The 23,231-nt window shown below is 32.3% G+C and overlaps 1 protein-coding gene across 1 annotated transcript in view; it reads left to right on the forward strand.

The window, feature by feature from the left end:
* DMD (dystrophin) overlaps positions 1–23,231 on the forward strand; it is a 1,580,480-nt gene that overhangs the window by 406,165 nt on the left and 1,151,084 nt on the right. The window contains exons 33-35 of the mRNA XM_006911463.3: positions 8,530–8,709; positions 9,016–9,144; positions 10,745–10,915. Coding sequence (XP_006911525.1) covers positions 8,530–8,709; positions 9,016–9,144; positions 10,745–10,915 — 480 coding nt within the window. The remainder of the gene's footprint in view (positions 1–8,529; positions 8,710–9,015; positions 9,145–10,744; positions 10,916–23,231) is intronic.

The following is a 23,231-nucleotide window of genomic DNA, read 5'->3' on the forward strand; positions in this document are numbered from 1 at the left end:
ATATGCAAGGAAGACTAAAGCCTCAAAATTTGGCGCCAAGTTTCCTACCAGGCAAAACCAAAAACTAAATATATGTTTTTATTATGATCATAACACTTAACCTGAGATCTACCCACTTAAAATTTGTTAAAGTGTATAATACAATACTGTTAATGATCGACACTGTTGTACAGCATATCTCTAGGATTTATTCATTTCTCATAACTGAAACAGAAGAAATAGTTATGAGATTCAAAGTGTCCAAATTATCAAAGCAATCATTAAAATCTTTTTAATGTACTAGTCATAAACAAGCTTTTTTGAATTTAGGTACAGAATAAAAAATTAGACAGATGATGAATGAGACAGAACCCTTATTAATATTCTGATAACGAACATAATAAAAAGGTTTATGTTGCCATTTTTCTATCAACTTGACTTCATGCAGAAACAGAGGCATGAGCCCAAACCTGGACTTTTGCTGTGTCTTCTTCATGAATGATCATCAGTAGTTTAACACTGCAGGATCGTTTTGATAGGCCAGTGGTGTTGTAGAAGTGGACTTTCCAAAATATTCTCATCTAAGTTTTTCTCCTCCAAATTCTAGCATTATGTGTTCAAACACACAGATGTTAGAATGCATAGCTCTTCCAAAAGATACTGAATAGTGCATGACATTACTCCAGATGTTTACAGGTACCATATACTTGCTGAGGACTATAAAACTGAGAATCTCTTAGGTATCCCAGATCAGAGTTTTAATGTTCTACATGGGAAACTGGAAAAACTTCCAGAAATAGCTAGAATAGTGGCAAGATTGGTCAGCTAGAGGCACAGCCAGAGGCAATAAAACTCTGTTAGTTCCCACATATGGCTACCTTTTAAATTCATTTTTTCCTCCTCCAACTGCAATCTGGAATCATGGGTGGTGAACAGACAATGCAATGTACATATGATATATTATTGAATTGTAAACTTGAAACCTACTTAATTTTAACCAATATCACCCCAATAAATTTAATAAAAAATAAAAATAAAAGACAGATGTCATAAATAGAAAAAAAATAAAATAATAGAAAGCAGACATTTTAGAATGACAACAGAAATGAGATAAAAGTTTAATACTGGGAATTGAAAAGTTAAACTGTTAATGCCATTTGAAATTTCTAAAGCCCAATAGTCCTTTCACTGAAATTGTAAATTCAAACAATTTGCCTTCATCAGAGTAGTGATAAAAAGGAAAAAAATAATAATATTAAGATTGTAAAAGAGGGTTCACTCCTAGCTGCATGGTCTGGACAACAGAGATGCCATAAGGGAACAGCGATTGTGACATTCATCACCAAATAAATGATCAGACATTCTCCCCCTTAATACCTTATAAATCTCTGTTAATGGAGTTTGCCATATTGAAATCAGAAACTGATGTCTGTAGAGCAGAGATAGAGACAACGGAAAGAAATGATAGAAGTAGGGAAGATCACCAGCATCTGGGGAGTTTGTGTACCAGCACTCCACAAGATCCCTGAGTTGTCATGATAACTACTAGTCTCTTGGACTACTAAGTAAACATTGACAATTTAATTTGCCGAAAGGACAGAGAAAGTGTCTCTTTTATTCCCTGGTTTTTCCCATGCACATAGTACATGCTCAGCACATACCCATTCGATAAGTTGCAATTTTATAGATAAAAATTAAAATATAATGACAAAGCATTTCTTGAGAAAGTTATGATGTACCATTAAAATTATGGTAAGTTTTAGAACAAATGGAGACATGAACAATCCATGTGATCAAATGCTCTCATTTTATAGATGAGAAAATAGAAGTCCTGTACATAGCAAATCTGCAACTAGAACCAGTGCTATGATTTCAATAGGTTTATTCCACTATAATTATTGTTAGAAATCTAATTTTCTGGTGATTTTAAGGTAACCTAACTTCAAAGTAATGAAAGGGTGTTTATCATCCACAATGAGAATAAAATACACAATGGCTAAAGTTAAAGTACAGAATGTATAAATCCTCATGAAAGTAGTTAAATGAAAATCCTGTGTGTGTTTATCATCCACTATAGTCTGTAGTCAATTGCCACTGCTGTGATTTTAGATTTTAAATATTTTTTCATGTCTTAAAATCACCTTGATTATTTGGATATAAGTAAATCAATTCTGAATATCTCATTACTGGCCACAATTGTTGCGCATATGGATTGACCACAAAAATATAACCATAAGAAAGTAAATATTTACATGTTTAAGTAGAAGTTTATATATCCGATGATCATTGTGTTTAGCCAATATAAATTTCAACAAAGTTTTATCTATGAGGTTTTCTGATTTAACCTCTAACAGATATTATTAGTTCCTAATTTAGTTTTAGTGGTCAAAAACTCAAAGCCAGTTAAATAATTCAGCTACATTAAAACCCTTTAATATCCACAGTGTTATCTAAAAAATAAAGTGGTCAAATATAATCCCTGGAAAAATAATTTTAGTCCTATAATACTTTATATCCATCAGCTTTTTGGATAGCTCATATCTGCCAGTTTTTATAAATTGACCATTAGATTTTATTAACAGTGATCTTGGGATACCAGGAGTCACGTGAAAGAATCACACACACAGAAAATGTTGAATTCAGTGTATTACATAATGCAAAATAATTGATGTCTAGCCATTCGTGTGACAAGTCATTGTGATTTTTCCATTTATTTCAGGAGCAAATTTTATAATATTCAACATTAGGAAGAGCAATTATAAGTTTCCTCATGCAGTCTTGCTGTCACTTCAGGCCTAAAATGTAGTGACAACCATCCAATAAAATCTTGTGATAGAATGTATCATTCTGCTTGCCAGTGGTTCTTAGCATTGGCTGTATATTGAAATCATCTGGGGAACTTTAAAAGACTACCAGTGCCTGGGGCCTAACCCAGGGATACTGATTTAATTGGTCTGAGTGTGGCCAGTTTCTCTAATATTCATCAAAGTTTGAGAATCACTAGATAATGCAATACAAGCAGTCTTAAAAGATCTACATTCAGTTCAGCCAACCATGTCCGATATGTTTTTAAACAGTCACCTTTCACAGTTTAAAGAAATCTGGCCTCTGGTCCTAGATTATCTGGATAATTGCCTCAACTCATCACTCCTCTTAGCTATAAAAGCATGAGAACTATTACTTATTTCTAAAGTCTGTTACACTATCATTCCCATGAAAAATTACATATCTTTTTTTAAAGAGAGCACAGTAATTTATCTGTGAAGTGAAATAACACTAGCAGATCATTAACTTGGTACAATGAATGCATCAAGCAGCTGTTACTTAGAAAATAGAACATCTGTTAAATGCCATTGGAGTCACTATTCACTGTCATTATAGTTATAGCTATAATTTCTGTTCAACACATTCTGCTTTCATGAAATTCTTCTTTAATAGATAATACATTATTAATAAAAAGTCAATACACATTGTGATAAAATCCACTATTTAATGTTTTATGTTCTTTTTGAATTTATCATTATATTATTCCGTCATATTAGCCTAATAATAAAATATGTTCTAAACCTCTAGCAATGACAAGAATAATGTAAGCACCTGAAAAAATAATTAATATCATATTTTATCACATTTAAGACATATTAATTATATGATGCACCACTGATTTAATTACAGCTGTTGTGGATCACAACACTACCACCTTAAATGTAAATATAAATTGTGTTTTATTTCAATTTTAGAAACCTCAAAATGTGACTAATGCATATCTTAGAATTGCGGTAATGTGGTAATTTGTCCATTTTTTCCCCCATGAATATATTTTGTAGCCAAACGTGAAAGAACTCTCTCCCATTGCTGATCACCAGGAATGGTATAATATTCATGTAGACTGATTAAAGGCAGCATTCACTGGGGAAGGGAACCTTTTAAAATATCTTTTATGGATGTATTAGTTAACCTTGCATCCATATTAAAGGGAACTTGCACAAGAGATCAAGAAAGAGCTAAAATGAATAGGAATTGTGTGGCATCCTAGTAAAGAGAGGAAGGTATATGGAAACAACATTATGGCACATGTTTGACTAAATGTGGGGTTTAGTGAAGGTAGACTATATGAGATGGGAGGCATTTAAGAGATAAGAAAAGGGGAGGAGAGGAGTAGGAATAATAAGAAATCAAATAGAAAAGTTAGATCCTAAGACTGTAAGTCCCTGGGAAATTCCAGGAAAACTTGTGGAAGTCATTGGACCTCTGAAAATGTGAAATGAATGGGAGAGAGGGTCAAGCCCAAGTGGATTGTTTCTCTGCTCCTGTTGGAAAACAAAGAAATCTGTGAATATATTCTTGTAGGACCAAATAATTAATCCAACACTTTTTTTTCTTTACCATTTTATCTTTAAATAAAATTAAAGAAAATGTTTTCATCACATGGTGGTATGATCAGCAGAGACCAACAGAACAGGTTTTCCCATCCTGCTGCCGCATCACTGAAGTGAGATGATGAGCCGATGGCTGAATCCTGAACCTCACCTGCCATTTAAAATTAGACTCAAGTGTTTAACTTATAGATATGAGGAATAGGTCACAATGTATTTTCCATCCTTCCCATGAACACTTCAGTGTCTTTATTAGGAGAAATTAACCTATGCTACCTATTTTTAAAGGAAAATGGAGTAGCATTTAAAAATTGCTAGGGCCAGGAAAAAGTAGACATCAAATCCATTTCTTTGAACTCATGGAAGTTAGAGTTTAATATTTTGACTATTATTTTGAAGCTTTCACATGTTCTAAATTAAAAATATGAAAGACTAAAAAGGTGTGTTAGATTTTATGGAAATTAATACCTCAGTTGAGTTCTACTCTTCTTAGACATGTTTTTCTATGTCATAAAAACCCTGAATGCCAGGTATATAGTCTACATTAAACTGCTGTTGAAATTCCTGAGATTAGATTAATGACCATGTCATAGGTCAAAATAAAACTGAGTGTGCATAAGTTTGCTTTTCACTCAGCCTTAAAATCAACCCTTGAAGCTGTCACATTACTACGTGATTGAAAAAATTAAAAGAGCTATTATAACTTAGTCAATTTAATTATTGAATTTGAACTTGCCCATTCCAGAACCCTCTCTACTCCTCACTCCAGAAGGCAGCAGAAGAAGGCAAGTGTGCTGACAATTGGATGCCATTTAAGAGGAGAAAATGTATTTTCAACCCCAGAAATAACTTTACCTCTCTTAGTGAGGAATGACTAAGGGTACAGAGAGAATGGCCAAAGCAGTGGGTGTAGTTCTATCCAGTAATTCAGTTCTCAATACATGTACAAGTATCGTGGCAAAATATTAGAGCCAGGGGAAATGATTCCTTGATATCGTAAAAATGTATGTTTTTAGTTTCCAATAAGTAATCTGTATTCCACTTGTGGTGGCTTTTGATTACAACCTTCACACTCTCTAATCCATCATTTCGTACTTTGTCTTTTGTCAAACCAAACTATCCAATCATTTACAGTAAACTCCAGTTTTAAGTATTGCCTCTCTTTTGAAGCTATTCTTGCTTGTTCCAGCCATGACTTATTTTTTCCCAAAGATCATGTTCTTTCTGATATGATATTAACTTTGATTACATTTCATCTTTACAACTGCACTGTAGGTAAGATTAGAGCAGTGTATGCAAAGACTACCTACTTATCTCTGGCAGTGAATGGCACACTACAGAGTGGATATTAAGCACCTGATGCACATTGACTAATTAAAATTTATGTAAGATCTTCAAAAAGCAAGATCAGTATATCGTTTGAAGGCTAAGATTTAAACATAAGTCACATCTTTAATTAAAATACTTTTGTGGGGAAAAATAAATAATCCATTAAATAAGCCCAATATTTTTCCTAACCAAAAATAGCATTTATACAAATGATCGAGTACCTGTTTATTTCTTGTATACCACATGTAAAGATTCAACTCTAGGTTTTTTTACAGTGAGAGTGCAAATTTTCTCGTGAATCACTTTTGGCCATAGTAGTTATAAACCACCATGATGATCACTGATTTTTTTTTTTTTTCTAGCTCATATTTATGATGGTGATAACTTTAACAGGTTTGAACTTTATCTTGTAAAATTGAGGAACATAAAATGGTACCAGATATTAGTCTATATTTTCTATTTTATTGTACTCACTCAGTGAATGAGGAATCTCTGGACATTAAATATTCATGAATTATTTGCAGCAATATTTCCTAAATTCAAAACACCTTCCATGTCTTCTGAGATTTGGAAATTTCCATTGCCTTTCATTGTGTTGCCTGGAGTGGAAAAGACAAATGTCTATGTATAAAACATCTTTTTATTACCAAAGCTAAAACATAATGTCACCTTTACGAAGGCATTTTAGGAGATAATTAGTGATCCAAATATAAATTAAGATTCAACTTTGTGTGGTGTTACCTTTGCAAATAAATCAACTCTAGTAATAAGCCACTAGTCTGAAATATAGCAAGTAGGGTATGCTCATTTGCATATATTTCCATTTCTTTGACAAAGTCATAGTTGGATATGTTTTACAAGGATAGGGACTTGTTTCTCTATCATTTTATCCACAGTGCCTAGAATAATGGCTGTCACATATGGTTCTCAAGATTGTGTACTACGCAGTACAGATGAAGGGAGTGAAAGGGCTGAAATGTAGTCCATGACCACTCCCAAGTCAAACTCCAGAGAGACTGTTTTCATCCGAAGAAGGAATTTCTCATAATTTTTATTAATTAGAATCACCTATGTCCCTGCTACAATAGTGATACATTTAGTAGGAGCTCAACAACATTTATGATTGATATATGAATTCTTTCTATGAATTGCTAAGCTCACCCATGTGCAACAGGTGACACCTACATTACTAATAACTGCATGGTAGCTGGTAAGTTTATTTGGCGTTAATTACTTTAGTTTCAGATTTTTCATATTGAAAGAGAAAAAAATGCAAAAGGATATCTTAGATTTGGAGAAGCAGTTTTATGTATAGAAATTATTTTAGTCTTTTTACCTCATTTATTCTCCCTTCTTATTTTATATCAAAGGTAAAACAAAATGTATATAAATTTTGAGTGTACTAGAATCTGATGGTGTGGAGGAAAGACAGCTGCAAAAACTATTTAGATATACCTTAAAGTTAGAAAAGATACCTTGAAAGCATCTAGGAGTAAGAAATGAAATATAGGTTGGCCTCATAGAGACCATCTCTCTCCTTTACTTGGACCACCTCTGTTACTCTCTGTGCATGTCTCATTTCCCTCTTTCCAAGTGGTCTCTCTCTACTTTCTTATTACTGCTTCTCCCCAGTGATTTTGTCTTGCTACGTATTTTTCTTGCTGTGGTGAACACATCAGTTCTATTTCCAAGTGACTTCTCAGTTGGTGTGTTTTCACAGTCTCTATATATCTTAGTTCAGCTTCTTGAGAAGAAGATCTGTTTGGCTCTGGCTTACCTCCCAGTGAATGTCCTACAGCTGTATGTGGGCAAGGGTGGGATTGAGGGCAGAGGTAAGGAAGTGCAAGATGGTCATGTGGTCAGCATGGCATGTTATAAGAAAGTGGCTGTAGGTAGAATTGACAGTAACCATTAGTACTAGGACCACTTTTCCCATCAACTGTGTAACTTCTAATATTAAATATACTTGTCTTTATCCTTTGTAAATCAAATGTTGGGAAGTGGTAGTGCTCTCTTAGGTGGATTTTAGTATTCTTTATTTTCATTAACCTCTAACTGAAATTAAGCATTTTCTCAATTATAAATGTGAGCTACGAACCCCAGTAATATCAGCAGTTTCTTTGACTTTGCCAACAGTAGAAATGACACATAAATTTATATCAGATTCTAGTCATTGTATATACTTCAAAACACCAGTTATTCTCATCAATACTTTAATCCTAGTTAAAGATCTGATGCGAGATCATTGTAGTTCCACCCATCAGGAAAGAAAACATGTATTACTGTCTGATAAATTTTAAAAAGATACTTTGCATATTGTATTTCGGTACTGGTTTTATTTAAAGGCCGGTGGATTTAATTTTATGCTTTAAAAAAACATTATTATGAGAAAGTGTTCTTAAGTTTCACCAGATGCCAAACAGGTTTGTGGCACCAAAAAGTTAAAATTTCCTGCTGTAGAAATACAAGAGTGCAATAATCGCTGAATTTTCTAAAAGCAGTTTTTTACTTTTTGGATGGGTTTTCTAAAGTCTGACTTTAGCTGATACATTTACAGATTAACTAACAAAAGTATATTTGGATGGACAATATGTTTATCTATGAAATATGTACAATCATAAATAAATATGAAATTAATCATTTATGTATGCATGTTTGTTTATATATATCCAATAAGGAAACTACACTGTATATCGTGTGGTTTTCATCATTCATAAAGACATAGTTGAAGATTTCAGTCCTTGAAAAATCTTACTGTAGTAACCATACGCAGAGCCATTTTAAAAGCATTAAATCTTAAGACTACAATATATACATCAAAGCTCAAATACTGTCCTTTTCACAGGCTACTCAGAAAGAGATTGAGAAACAGAAGATTCACCTAAAGAGTGTCACAGAGCTAGGAGAAGCCTTGAAAACAGTTTTGGGCAAGAAGGAAACCTTGGTGGAAGATAAACTGAGTCTTTTGAATAGTAACTGGATAGCTGTCACTTCCCGAGCAGAAGAATGGTTAAACCTTTTGTTGGTAAGAAAAGAGGCTGGAATATTTTCGACCTCTCTCCATCATGTGAAGGAAAATATATAAGCATTCAATAATAATATTCCTGTTTGTAAATTCCTCCACTCTACATAAATGCTGACTCTTACTTCAATATCTATAGCTATGTTTTAATATATTTTCCATGTTTGTACTTTATTCCATATGGAGATCACACCAAAAGTAATTCGAATGATACTAATTTTTGTCTTTTAAAATTGTAGAAAGTAGGACAAATCTTTTAAGAATATTGTTTAACCAATAATATGTCATGGTATGTCTTATAAAATTAAGGAATACCAGAAACACATGGAAACCTTTGACCAGAATGTGGATCACATCACAAACTGGATCATTCATGCTGATTCACTTTTGGATGAATCTGAGAAAAAGAAACCCCAGCAAAAAGAAGACGTGCTTAAGGTAGCAAATAAAATATTATGAAAAGTAATTTTTAAAATGCACAACAGTATGTCAATCATGTTTTTCCTAAAAGATACTAAGGACTTCTTAAGAAGAGTGAAAACTTTTTCTTCTCTTTCATCTTCCTTCCCTCCCTTCCTCACTCCTTCCCTTTTCTCTTTCTCTCCTTCCTTCCACCCCCTCTACTTTCTTAATTCAAATGAGAGTTAATGACTTTGAAAAGTTCTGTAACCTGGATATCTGTCCATATCCACCTGCCAGCTAATTACATGCACCTTAAACTCTGAAGAGAAAAGGATTTAAAGATTTATTTTGGTGTCATGTTGCAAATTCCTGCCCATTTAATAGTAGTACTATGTTCCTGTATTTTAACACAAAGATTAGTTTTCTGGCATCATTCACAGCCCATCTGAATAAACATGTGAAATCCGATCATCTGGACATTTTGCCTACACAATGTCCAAATCTTAGTAACCAGTAACAACACTGAGCTTATATAAAACTGATTTTTCATTTTTAGCAGTACGTAAACATGGCTTTTTGTTCTCTCTTTTTGTATTAAAACAAATTATTAGGACATCCTAAGGCATTTTTCTCAAAGGAAGGCAATTTAATCTTTACTTTAAAAAATGATTCGTGTAAAGGGTATGAGAAATATAATGTGTGAATATATATTATTGATGCTATATTATCTCTATTTGATGGCATCTTTCACAATTAAATAGGAAGAATTGAATTTTACCGATCTCATTTAAATTAATGATTTCTTATTTTGTTTTGCTGAAATTTTCAATAATTTTATTTGTCTAGTGGGTTGCTCTTTAAAGTTCACTTAAAATTTATAGTTTCTATCCGTATATACAATTCATTTTTTTTGGTTTTTATGCAATGGATATTTTCCAAGGATTATAATTTTTAATGAAAAACTGTAGATGCATTTCAAGCTATCCCCAAAACATGTTTACCATATTGTCTGTACCTCATTTTGCTTGCCCTTTGACCTTGATGTATAGTTAAGGAATATCAACTTATGACGACATTCCTTTAAGGTCTTTGGAATAATAGGAGCTGAGCTATTTCACTTTTAGTCTCTCTGACCCCTTATATCAGGCAAAACCTTCCATAATCCCTCTGTGACACAGAATGTGTCAGAAGATCCATTTTCTCCCATGGCATTCAATATGATCAATAAAGAACTCAAAATTACCAAGAAGGAATAGAAAATTGTTCTTCAGTTACTTCCCTTCTTGAGCATATATCAGTGTTGTTTCACTGCTATGAAATTTATTGAAGATAAAATAAAAGTAAATATAAAATATTATGGACGTTACAGGTGACACAGAGAGTCAGGAAAACATCCTTAGTCCTTTCTCGGACTAAGTAGAAGCTTTAAATAAACATAGATCAAACTTAAGGAAGGACAGCCAATTATTTTCCTGAGATCACACACATTCTTACTTTATTTTATGGAAGTTGGCATTTTTCCTCCCTCTATATTCCTCTGCATGTGCTATCTCTCTTTTTCTCTGTCTCTCTCACTGTCTCTCAACTTTCTTGTAATTACTAACTTCAAGCCCTGTCTCTTGCTCACGGAATATAGCGTTTAAAGGCTGAAATGAATGACATGCGCCCAAAGGTGGACTCCACGCGTGACCAAGCAGCAAACTTGATGGCCAACCGCGGCAACCACTGCAGGAAAGTAGTAGAGCCCAAAATCTCAGAGCTCAACCATCGGTTTGCAGCCATTTCTCACAGAATTAAGACTGGAAAGGTAGGAAGACCTGCTCCAAGGTGGAAACTAGTGATAAATGATCTCTTGCGAAAGTTGCGTACTACTTTGAAGGGGGCACACGATCCCCACAGCAAAGTTTTCAAAAAGAAAATGAAGGCCAAAATGTATTTCAGGAAATTTTACCACTGAATCTCATGAGAGCTCTCTCTCTCTCCATGTCCCCTCCCCGCACTCTTTCTCGCTTACTCTTTCTCTCTCTCCCTGTCTCCTGCTTTCTCTGTCATTTTTGTCATGCCACAGCTATTCTAGAACTGCATTCTACGCTGGTTTACATATGTACTTTCAGGGCTAACCTACAGCAAAGTAACAAATAGCATGCTGCAGGCCGACAACAACAAAAAGCACAAAAGACATCCCTCTAAAGAAAACATTATTGGCATATTTTACCCAATATAATATTGCTTGTGTGTAATATGGAACAAATCTCTCAAATGAAGCCTTGTACATCTCCTGCATGATCTAGGGTGTCTGTACCTTCGTAATGGCTATGCACATGTGTGTTTGTGTGTATATTGAACTTGCTCTTTCTAGCTACTGATACTTACTATGACAAAATCCATTAGGTTATAACAACATGCTCAAGCCATAAAAACAAATAATTGCAAAGCTTATATATCCTAATTTTTGTAATTTTATATGTCTATCATATTTATTCAATTTAATGAAGACCCAAGGGATATGGAACTTTTGCATGATAACCTTTTATATTTGTGTAACATTTAATGAAGACAAATTCTTATAGGTAGCATGCAAAAATACATAAATGCAACATTATAGAATTTTAACTCTTTGGGAGAATGTCAGAATGCAAAGCATTACCCCAAAATTTATAAAATGTAGTTTGACACATTTTTCAATATATATGATATGCTTTCAAATACAAAATGTATGTAAAAGAAACATGTACTTACATATATGGATAATTTCTACAAATCTTAAATGAGAAAAACACTGAAATATTTGTGAGAAAACATGTAATATGTCAGGTAAGTATTGATTCCTGGAAAAACAGGAGAATGTGTTTTAAAAATTATTTTGATAAATATGGATACCCAATAATAGCATGATTTATAATTGCTGCATTTCCTAAGGCATTGCAATGTATCATTGTTATATATAATAGTGCATATTTAAAGGAGTTTCTAAAATATATGGAAATGCGATATGAATTTTAAATACTTTATGCACATGAAACATAGTAACCCTTCAAAACTTAACTTCCCAAAGCAAAAAGGTATTAGCTTACCTTATTTCCTTGCTGCTTCTTTGTAGTATTTAAGTTAACTAGTTAGTTGTATGCATTTATATATTGTTTTAAGTAAGTGACCTTCACCTGAAAAATATCTGACAGGCTCTGAAATTTTATATTCAGAGCATAGTTGTTCTTTGTAAGTATTTACTCTGCTGTTTAGAAAGAAAATTGTTTCTACTTCTGGAGATAACATTAGAGTATGTAATATCTAAATAAGGAAAGTTTATTTCAGTCACCTAAAAAATGAATGCTAATACTTTACTGTTAAGTTTTGTTTTCTTCCATTTATATATTCATGTCACTAAGCTATAGAATATGAAGAAGAGAAAGCAAGGTATTTTATTCTTTATTCTTTCAACAGTAGGTTGAGATAAATTATGTCACAAGATTGTGGCCCATAGATATTGAAAAATGAGTAGAATTCTTTCTGCATCATAGAAGCTGACAAGCTTAGCATGGCCAAGTGAAGTTTGTGAATTTTCATTCTATATTCTGCACAAATTTGTCAGTATACTTTCAGAAATTATGCCTCAGGCAAGCCACTTGATTCATTTCTTTTGTTTTTCTTACAAAGGCATAAGATTTCAAATCAGTATTTTCAATTATATATTAATTGACAAAACAATCACAGTTTTACTTTTTAAAAAGTATTTCTTTTTCTCTAAATTAATAAACATGATGAGATGTAGTAGTGACTCCATTTGAAAGTTTTGAGCAGATAATTATGCTCTATTGTCTTGATGAAACCAAAAACATGAAGATAAAGCACATCTGACATTTTGCTTATTTATTAATTTTATCAACTAATGATATTGACTATCCATTATGCTACTGAGTGTGGGAATATACAAAGATATAAATGATACTTGCTTAAAAAATGTCTGTTTACAAATACAAACTTAAACCTTTTTTGCAATTATGGAATATGCTTAATACTAGTACATCTTCACGGAGATGTTCAGTTAATGATGAGGTAGTCCCAGCAATCACACAGTATAATAGGAAGAACAGTGGACATAGAAGACTGAACGCTTGGTCGGCATTAGGCAGAGCATGTGATTTCTCTGCAATTTCATTTTAGTATTTATAAGATAGGAGAATTGAACTAGAGTAGTACCTTTAAAAGGAGAAATATCTCTCCTTTCCCCAAATTAGTTATTTTTTTAGAACAGAATGTACAAAATAGATAACAGCAGAGTTACTGGATGGCAAGATTTTTGCCCCTTTTATCTTTCTCCTTCCTGTGATGGGTTTCAGGAGGTAGAAGTTATGTCTATAGAACATGGTGTAAAATTTCTGGGTTAGGTTAATTAAAATTAGGAAATTAGGACTAATTACTAGATTAGTCCTTGATAGTTCTAAAATTGAACAGTCCAATGATCTTTTGTTGATGCCATGAGGAATTTAAGTAATGACTTGTATGTGTGTTTGCTTATGGAGTAGGGTGCTCCTGAAAGTGCTGGAATTCTCAGGGGTGGCCTCTTTGATCGAAAAGTCAAGTTCCTGTTACAGTAGGGCTTCTACTAGGTAAGATTAGGTTGGAATACGGCCTTATGGTTGAGTCTATGGGTAGATTTCACTTAGGAGAATAACCTAGGAGAAAACCTGTGTTGATAAACATAAGTTGAGAATGAATATGGGTAGAGCATAGACTCAGTATAAGAACTAATTTCAAGACCCTTTTAAAGGTCAACTAGAAAGGGTAGTTGAAAATAACAAAAATTTATCCTGAAAACTCACTAACAATAACTGTAGTCACTATTTGGTGAAGAATACAAAGTCTCTGTCTCTTGCAAGGACTGTCTATGACAAGAAATTCCAAAGTCCAGAAAGCAGTGAGTATTGGGATCCTTGGTTTTGATTGGCTGAGAACTTGTCCATCAGATACAACTCTCTGCAGTGGTAGTTTTAGCTATCAATGAGAAGCAATATAGTGTGAGAAAAAAGTTCTTAACTTTAAGGCACTAAACTAGCTTTGAGTGTGTTTTTGGATATGACCTTTCACTTCTCAGTGCCTCTCTTCGATCTAGAAAAGTAATAAGATGATGCCTATCATATCTTAACCTCAGGATTGTGGTGAGAATCAAATTACTTAAGATATGTAAAAGCATACATTATAAAATCTATATGGTTTTATATAGATATAAAATGATAAAATATCATTAATATCAATAGTATTTTTTCCATTATTATAGATATTAGACTTGAATGGCCAAATTTTGAAGGTTGAAATAGAAATTGATGGGAAAAAGAAATAGAGGAATGGCAGAATTCTCATTCTGGCCTCTGCTAGATCGGCTGAGACCAAGAATACATATATTTGCCATTTCCATGGCAAGGACTAACTTTATAGATTATCAAATGGACCAATTTAAGAAGTACTAGGAAGTCCTGCTTGCTCCAAATACGGCTCTTAAAACACTGCCTCTTCCCATTTTATTTAGGTTAATAAGTAATACCTGATGGTTTTGAGAAAGATTAATCTCTTGTAACCTATGTGAAATCAGTTTGAGAAATGGCAGTTTTAATGAGGATGGTCAGAATTATAAAAATTAATCAGTGATAATTTCAGAACCCTAGATAAAGTCAATGGAATCAATGGGAAATGACACTGTGTCTCAACTCTTTCCACTTTATGGCATCTGAACATGGTTGCATAGCAGGGTGGTGAGGAGGGATATTATCAGGAAAAGAAGGTGATATAAGACAAAATTGTAGAAGGGAAAATAAGAAGGAAAAAAATAAACTGGCTACTTAGTCCTGTTCCTTATTGGCAGTTCTAACCTTTTCCATCTTCTAAGAAGCCAAGATGGAGAGGTGAGTCAGCAATTTGAGAGAGATGATATTTGAGGTGGATCTTAAGGAATTAATAAAGGAAAGATTAGGGAAAAGGAGCAACCTGAATGAACTGTTACCCATGTTACCTATGTAACCACCCATGTGCTATTCCAAATCACAATGTTTCTACTGTGGTATCTATCGCTAGGTAAGATGTGATGGATTCAAGGAACTTACTGTTTAATGGTAGAACAAGATATGATCATGGATAATGGACTTAGAATGAGTGCATGCTGAGCAAACTTAGCAGCCACTCTAGCAATATAGAGGAGATAACAATTCAGGATAAGCCTATAAAAAGCTCAAGTGGTTCAATGCAGAGTAAGTTCAGTTTGCTTACAGAATATGGAGCATGAAGCATGAAGCTTTAGTTGTGCATGGTAAGACTGAAAAGGATGATTAGACACTGTGCAGAGAGGTCATGATCAAGAGTCTAATAGTTTATGCTTAACTCAGTAGGCAATGAGTTCTTGATGCTTTCTTTTTTTTATGCACTATTGAAAGATTAGTCCCAACAGTAGTTGTGAAGAGAATTCAACTGTATAATGATAGGATGTAGGGAACCCAATTTAGAAGCCATAGCAATAGTCTACATGAGAAACACTGAGTACCTCAAATAAAGAGGTATCTATGGGAATGTAAAATAAGTGATAATCTAGAGCAGTGACTCTCAAACCTTTGTGTACTTGGAAGAATTGTTAAAACACAAATTGTAGACCCCCACTCCGAGATTAGGACTTAGTAGGCCTTGGGTGGGCCTGATAGTTTGCATTTCTAGCAAGTTTCCAGGTGATATTGATGCTAATGATCTTGGGACCATATTTTGAGAACCATCCTAGAGTTAAATTATTACATATGAGGGCCAAGAAGACGATAAACTGAAAAATGACTCAACTCAAGACTGATTGAGTATGAAAGTCTGCATATGAGTTTCAAGAATCAAATGCACATCAAAGTATATTTGTCATGTTGTAATACTTAGTTTTAAGAGAATATTGACTAAAGATACTTTTTCTAGCTATATCCTATTAATATAGGCAATATCTTTGTTATAAGATACTATGAAACTTATATACATAATTAGATTGTGTTCTCTTCTATAGATTTAGAAATCTTTACTTTTCTATGGACTGAAATATTAAATTACTGGCCCTTCACTTGGTACTAATCAGAAGAAAGATGAACTTGTTTTCTATCTCTTCTTTATTAAGATTTATGTGTCATTGGATATTATATACAATATTTTAATTTCCCTATGGGCCTTAAAATTGTTGAGATTTGGACAATCTAGCATCATCTATGTAAATATTCATAGTTTTATTGTCAAATTTTTGACCTCCAATTAGTGTTAGCAGATCAAAAATAATTGTCCTTTAGACCAGATACTTCCAGATATTTATATGGCTATGAGAGATCAAGTGAGTTTCCCATTTAATGTAGAATATATCGGGGGAAAAAAACAGCTGGTTGCTTCTAATCTATCTTAAATAGTGGCTTTATATGTGAAAAGTAATGTATAAATACTTTAACAGTAGTTTAGACAAATATTTTGGCTTTCCTAAACATCAATGAGAAATAAACAATGCATCTTATAAATCTTACCTAGAATGTCAAAATAAGATTTATTGGATTTTAAAATTTTAATTAAAATCTAATTTTCAGTAATTAGCTGTATCAATATAAATATGTTGATCTTTTTCCTCTTTGTAGTCTATTTATAATTTAACATCTCTGACAGAAGAAAACAAGATCTGTTAATTGGTACAGTTATTCTTGTTATATAAATATACTTTTTAGTAAAATTTTTTACAAAGAAATTATAACAAAAAAGTAAATGAAAACTTAGGTAAAGATCTAAAGGTATTGCAGAATTTGTCAAGTATTAAAAGTGTAATAATTATGGCTAAAATCTTCAAGTAATAGTAACAGATCAATACCCAAACTATGCAATACCATACCTGCTAATTTTATTTCACTGAAATAAATATTAAATGAATTTAGCAACAGAATTTCTATATTAACATTTTTTTCACATTTGAATTTGCTATTCCTGTAACAAGATTAATTCTGTTGAAACTGTTAACAATTCCCTTTTGTAATAATCTAAAATATTTCAAAGTAGGTATTGAGTTTGGGGAGCAATGTCATATGCTAGAACTATCTGGGTCTTATTAGCATGCCATTTTAAATGATTAAAGCTATTCGGTGATTCCTGATTCTGATCCTTTAAAAAGGAAAATTATTCTTCTAATCAATCAACAGATTCAAAAATAATCATTCCTTGAACTAGGGGCTTTCAAATATTTATAGGGGGCTGTGAGAAAGCCAGTGAGTTGCCCAAGTTCTCACAGTTAGATAGCCTGGTTAGAAAAGTTAGATCCCAGTCCATTGCTTTGTCAATTTCAACATGCTGACTCTCTGCATACTTAATTATCTCTATATATGTCATCAGATATTTGTCGATCTAGCATGTGTTAGTATAAACATATCTAATTTCACTTAAAACACAGTGACTTCAGTATCTTTCCTTGTATTAAAAACAAAAAAGAATTGAGCAAAAATCAGAAGTGAGAGAGGAAGAGAGAAAAGGAGAGAGAAAGAAAGGAAAAAGAAAAGAAAGACACAATTGTCCAAAATGTTATGTTTTTGCTTTATAATTCATCTTTCTCCTTATGTATTTTATAATTAAATTCTTTCCTCTCCTATTTTAATTGCTACTACTAAACTCGTAATCATGAAGTAAAAAAATATTCAAGCTGTACTTGACAAAAAGTGATACTTGAACCACCAACATATCTTAGCCAATCAATATATTTTGTATCCAGTTCTGAAATGTATGAGCATGAAATCAGTCTCATCAATGCAAAATCAATAGGCATGCAGTTTGTAATGTCCTTTAATTAGCCTCACAAATTTGGGAAATTACATTTTTACATTTCATCCTTAAAGCATCAAAGATAAACTAATACATTACCTAATAATATCAAAATAATGCAACCAATAAAATGTCACTATTGTGAGTTAAATTTGTTTTAAATTTTATTTCTTATATTTCTTGGAGTTGCTCATAAGAATTTAAAATAAGTAAATGAAGAAATCTATAAATTACTTTTTCTGATTATCTTTGTTCTAGATAGATGTTTTCAATATGCCTATTGCTCTATGTAAGTTTCTTTCCTCTCCATATATTTTGATTTTAATAACTCTCCATATCATATCAGTGGTATGTCTTTTTTTGTATTACAGGATGTCACTGGTCCTTGAAACTTTATTCATTTCCATTTCCATGAATTATTTTAATTTTTTCAATACCAATATTGTAATAATAAATAAATTTTCAAAGCTGCAGAATGAAAAGAGGAGACTGATTGATTTGAAACTATTTTAAAACAATCTAGCACTTGGATTATTTAATTTTAGATTTTAGTGTAATTTGAATGGTGTGGCCATTTATCATGATTACTGAGATTATATATTCTATATTAACAAATGTTTACTGTCTGTGTAAACACAGTCATTATTATGTTAGTGTATCTATGCACGTTGGAAGTAATATTTAACCGAAAGAAAGTTTACATTTTAAAAATGATAAAGTGTATCTGAGTAATTTTGAATGCTTCCAATTTACGATGAATCAATTTGTAATTGATTTTCCTTTTATCTGTTATTGTTTGTTAACTTGTTATATACATCATCTTTTAATGCTAAAATTTTAACAAAGCCTTAAATTTCATTAATCCTAAGTCATATAGCAAAGCACAATTAATAGCTGTTCAGCAATCTGAAACAACATTAAAAATCAAGGAAAACAAAATGTCGTCTTTCTCAGTTTCTCTGTCTCTTCTTTTGTGTCCGTTTATCTATATCTTTATAAAACATATCCCTATGTTTTACTCTATTTGTATTTTGCATGACTACACAGTCATGCTAAAGCTCTTAAGATGAAAAGGTAAGTAAAAATTAAATTGTATAAAACTTATTCCTGGTTTATACCTCCTCCTATGATATTATAACCTTTTTTGACTATTTTCTATGTATTCTAAAACGTATCTTGTGTGCACTGTCTAACACTGTGATTGATTCTAGTTCTTCTATGGTCATATATTTTCTTTAAAGTCAGTAGAGGTAATTCACACAATAATTAAGATGATTTATCCACCATTGCTTTCAACTTCTTTAAATAATTTACTGTAATTCTGAATCGAAAGAGCAAGCATTATATACTTTATATGTTTTAAACTTCGGTGACTCGAGAGTGAACAATTAAATTATAGATTCTTGTTTATACGCATTCGTTTTATAAAGTTTCATAAGAATTCCAGATTAGAAAGACGATGAAGACCAAGGAATGACCTGTAAAATGTAATTGGTTAATAAAATGCCTTCTGTCATGACCTAATAATGGTGAACTCGTGACTCTTAAGGAAGGCATTAAATTTTCCCAACTCATGTGGATGTCAAATGGCTTGCATGATAGGCCAGTAGCATAGCCAAAATAATTGGATTGAGTAGTTACAGTTATTTTTGGTTAAAAATTAGTCACCAGTTAATTCAATTAGCATATTAGATGTTCTAAAACTAGTAATTGATGTAATAAGCACCTTTTTTGTACAAAAGAAAAGAGTTACATTTGCTATTGAAAATGCAGAGTATTATAAGATATATTTCCAACTTCAAGGATTAAAAATTACTGGTGCAACAAAGCATAAACCCGTGAAAGTCAAATAACATTATATTCAAATATGTAGAGATACTGCAACACAACCTAGGATTACACATAAATGAAGAATAAACTTCTGATATATCTAATTCATTCCGATGAGTTTTTGTGTCCCCAGACTGCTTTCTGAAAATTGCTCTCATAAAATAATCTGAATGCAAGTGAATGAGATGGACATTAGAAGAATTATTTAAATCCACTAGAATTTACTAAATAAAACATCAGCATTTTGACTATTGTTAGTAAGACATTACTCCTATGACATATTTCAAACTAATAATGAGCTATTGGTTCTTTTCAATTTCATGGTTATAATAGTTACTGTTGATTTATACTGTCTAATAAGGTAGCCAAGAACCACATATGGCTATTGGGTATTTAAAATATGGCTACTCCAATTAAGATGTGCTGTAAGTATAAAACACACATTGGGTTTTAAAGTGTTAATATGAAAAAGTAAATGTAAAATATTTTATTAATAATTTTATATTGGTTATAGTTTTATATGATATTTGGACATTTTATAAGTAAGATGTATCGTATATAAGTAAGATATAATTTCATATTTTTTATTTTTTAATATAGCAAATAGAACACTTAAAATTACATATATGACATATTTCTATTTAGCTTCACTACTATAATAAACAAAACCCTTTGAATTCAGAAGAGAGAATTAACAGAAAGTCCATAAAATTTTAGGGGAGTGTTCAAGTGAAAAGTGTCTCACTTCTAACATGTATCCTAATACATCATCATTCTGCCTCTGCATGCATACTTTCAGTAGTGAGAAACTCACTACTTTAAAATTAATGCTTTTAAAAAGAAAAATAACATTTGTTGCACTAATTAATTGTTCCAATATTTAATGAAAACTCAGGTTCCAAATAATTTTTATTCATTAATTCTGGTTGTTCACTTTGGAGCCCCACAGAATAATTCAAATTCCTAATCTGTATAGTGACCTTTTTAACAATGCAGAGTAGTCTTTGATGAGGAATTCTGGACTCTACACATACTACTAATGAAATCTAAGTTTGCATTATCTTGCTTGAATAATCATTCATTTTGTAATAGTGTTTCCTAAAGTCTGTTCATATCTGCTTACATTATTTTTGTACCTGCTGGTATTATATGGCTAGCATTTGGCCAGAAATCAATATACATCCTTATGATGTAATTTTTCAATTTTATACTATAGAAATTATGTTATTTCAAATTCCAGATTATTCAGGAGCTCCTTGAAATGTTTATTTTTATTCACTTACTTTTTCAAGAAATCACTATATTGTACACTTGAAGCTAATATAATTAATGTAACATTGTATACCATTTATATTTAATTAAAAAAATATTCATTAATGAGTACAAAACATGTACCTGGAATGACTCTAGATTGAAAAAGACAGGCAAACTCCTCATTTTTATGGGGTAGTCATGGAACTCATTCCTCTGTGTGTGTGTGTGTGTATGTGTGTGTGCGTGTATGTGCGTTTTGCATGCATTTTGTGTCTCCAAATAATTTCTGATGAAAATACTACACAGGGCATAACAAATACAAAGCCCTTTGGCACCTTTCTTGAGATCACCATCTACATTGATACAGATTAATTAATCAACAATCTGCATTGTTCAGAATATGACTTTTGATATGACTTTACCAAACTATTCTCAATTTCTCTGTGTTCGCTGTTAGAATTTCGTGAGCTTGTCAAATACCTCAGTAAAATAATAACACCATGTCAACAAACATTTATTTCATCCTTTACCAACTGTGTTTTCAAAAGAGGAAAGTCTTGAACTAAGCCAAAGAATGGGTCAGATTTTGAGAGGAAACAATAAAAGCCAATATTTATTGAGCATTTATGATATATCAGACAGCATTCTAACATATTTGATCCTTGTAACAACCCTATGAGGTAAATATCTTTCTTATTCTTATGTTACAAATAAAGAAACTGAGGCTCAAAGAGGACAAATAACTTGTCCTGGGTCCCTCAGCTAGTAAACGATGGAACTCAGATCTAATCGATGTATTCTCATTTAGTAGTTTAGGCTGTACACTAGAAGATTAGAAACGTCCTAAGGTCTTTGAGGGAGGGATAACAGGAACTCACTAACAGACCTGCAAGAAAGGTCAATATTAGGAGTGCTCATAAAAGACTAGAAAGGTCCTTGGGGCAAGATTAGGGGAAACCTTGACTTTCATGCTGGAGTTTGGACTTTATTCTACTTGTACTTTTTAATTAGAGAAATAGCATAATGAAATCCATGTTTGGGGAATATATTGACCTGATTCCAGTGCACAGGATATAAAGGGTGAGGTAGGAAGGAGATTATAGCCCTGTAAGGACGTTATTGCCTTAGCTCCTGTGTGAGGGTTATAGGAAAGATGGTATCTCTGGAAACAGAAAGCAAGTGGATCATGATGAATCAATTGACAGTTATTTGATATTTATTAGATATTAGGGTGAACTGTTGAAAAATAACATGACTTGTGTTCTAAGCCTGAGTGACTGAGAAGAATGGTCATATATTAACAGAACATGAGACATTGGTGTTGCAAGCAGTTCGGTGAAACGATCATGAGCTAATTTCTAGACATGTTGAACTTCAAGTGAGAAATCAGCTGGCTATTGGAGAATCTAGATTGGAATTTGAAAGCGAGTTCACAGCTACAGATGAATATTTGTCAGATATTATGAAAACTATGGTTAAATTTTGGAAGACCATGCAATTTATTAGGAAAAGAGAATTGAGAAAGAAGTATGGAGGCCCAAGTTCTGAGCCTTTGAAACCACTATATTTAAAGATGTGAAAAGAGGCTGAGGTAAGAGAAGAAGCAGGTATTGGAGTAAAACAAAAAACAAGCAAATGAATACATGTTATTTTGACATCCTAGTACTCAATAAAAGTTATTTTAAATATTTATAACCGTATATTCGCAAAACCGTGTAGAACAATGCAGTTCTCATTAAATATTAGCAAATGTGAATAATGATTCAATAAACAAAATATTACCACATTGATCTTGTGTAGTTATGATTCTAAAAGCTGTTAATCTTTTTACTTTTACAATACTTTGAACAAGATACCATTTTAAAGTATAAAGTGCATTTATAATATAGACATTGAAACATCTTTTAAGCATATTTAAAATAGTACTGTTCTGTACTGGTTCAAGACCCTGATACAACATTTCAAGTTACAAATGATCATTAGGACTTAAAAGACTAGTACTGAAAATAAGTCCCTTGAAAAAAGAGCTCATAAAACTTTTCTAGTATTTGTATACATGACTACCCCATTCATGTTACATGTGATAATCATGGCCTGGTAAATATCATTTGATTATTCACTTTTTCATTAGTAACTAAATATGTTTGGGTATTTGTTTTTTTCCTTGAAAGCTTATCCTTATTTCTCTCTAGGAGATGCTGTCTAATAAAGAGTAAGACTATGACTGGGAATGTGATGGGAAAGAG

The sequence above is a fragment of the Pteropus alecto genome, unplaced genomic scaffold, assembly GCF_000325575.1.
Source record: "Pteropus alecto unplaced genomic scaffold, ASM32557v1 scaffold414, whole genome shotgun sequence".
NCBI lineage: Eukaryota > Metazoa > Chordata > Mammalia > Chiroptera > Pteropodidae > Pteropus > Pteropus alecto.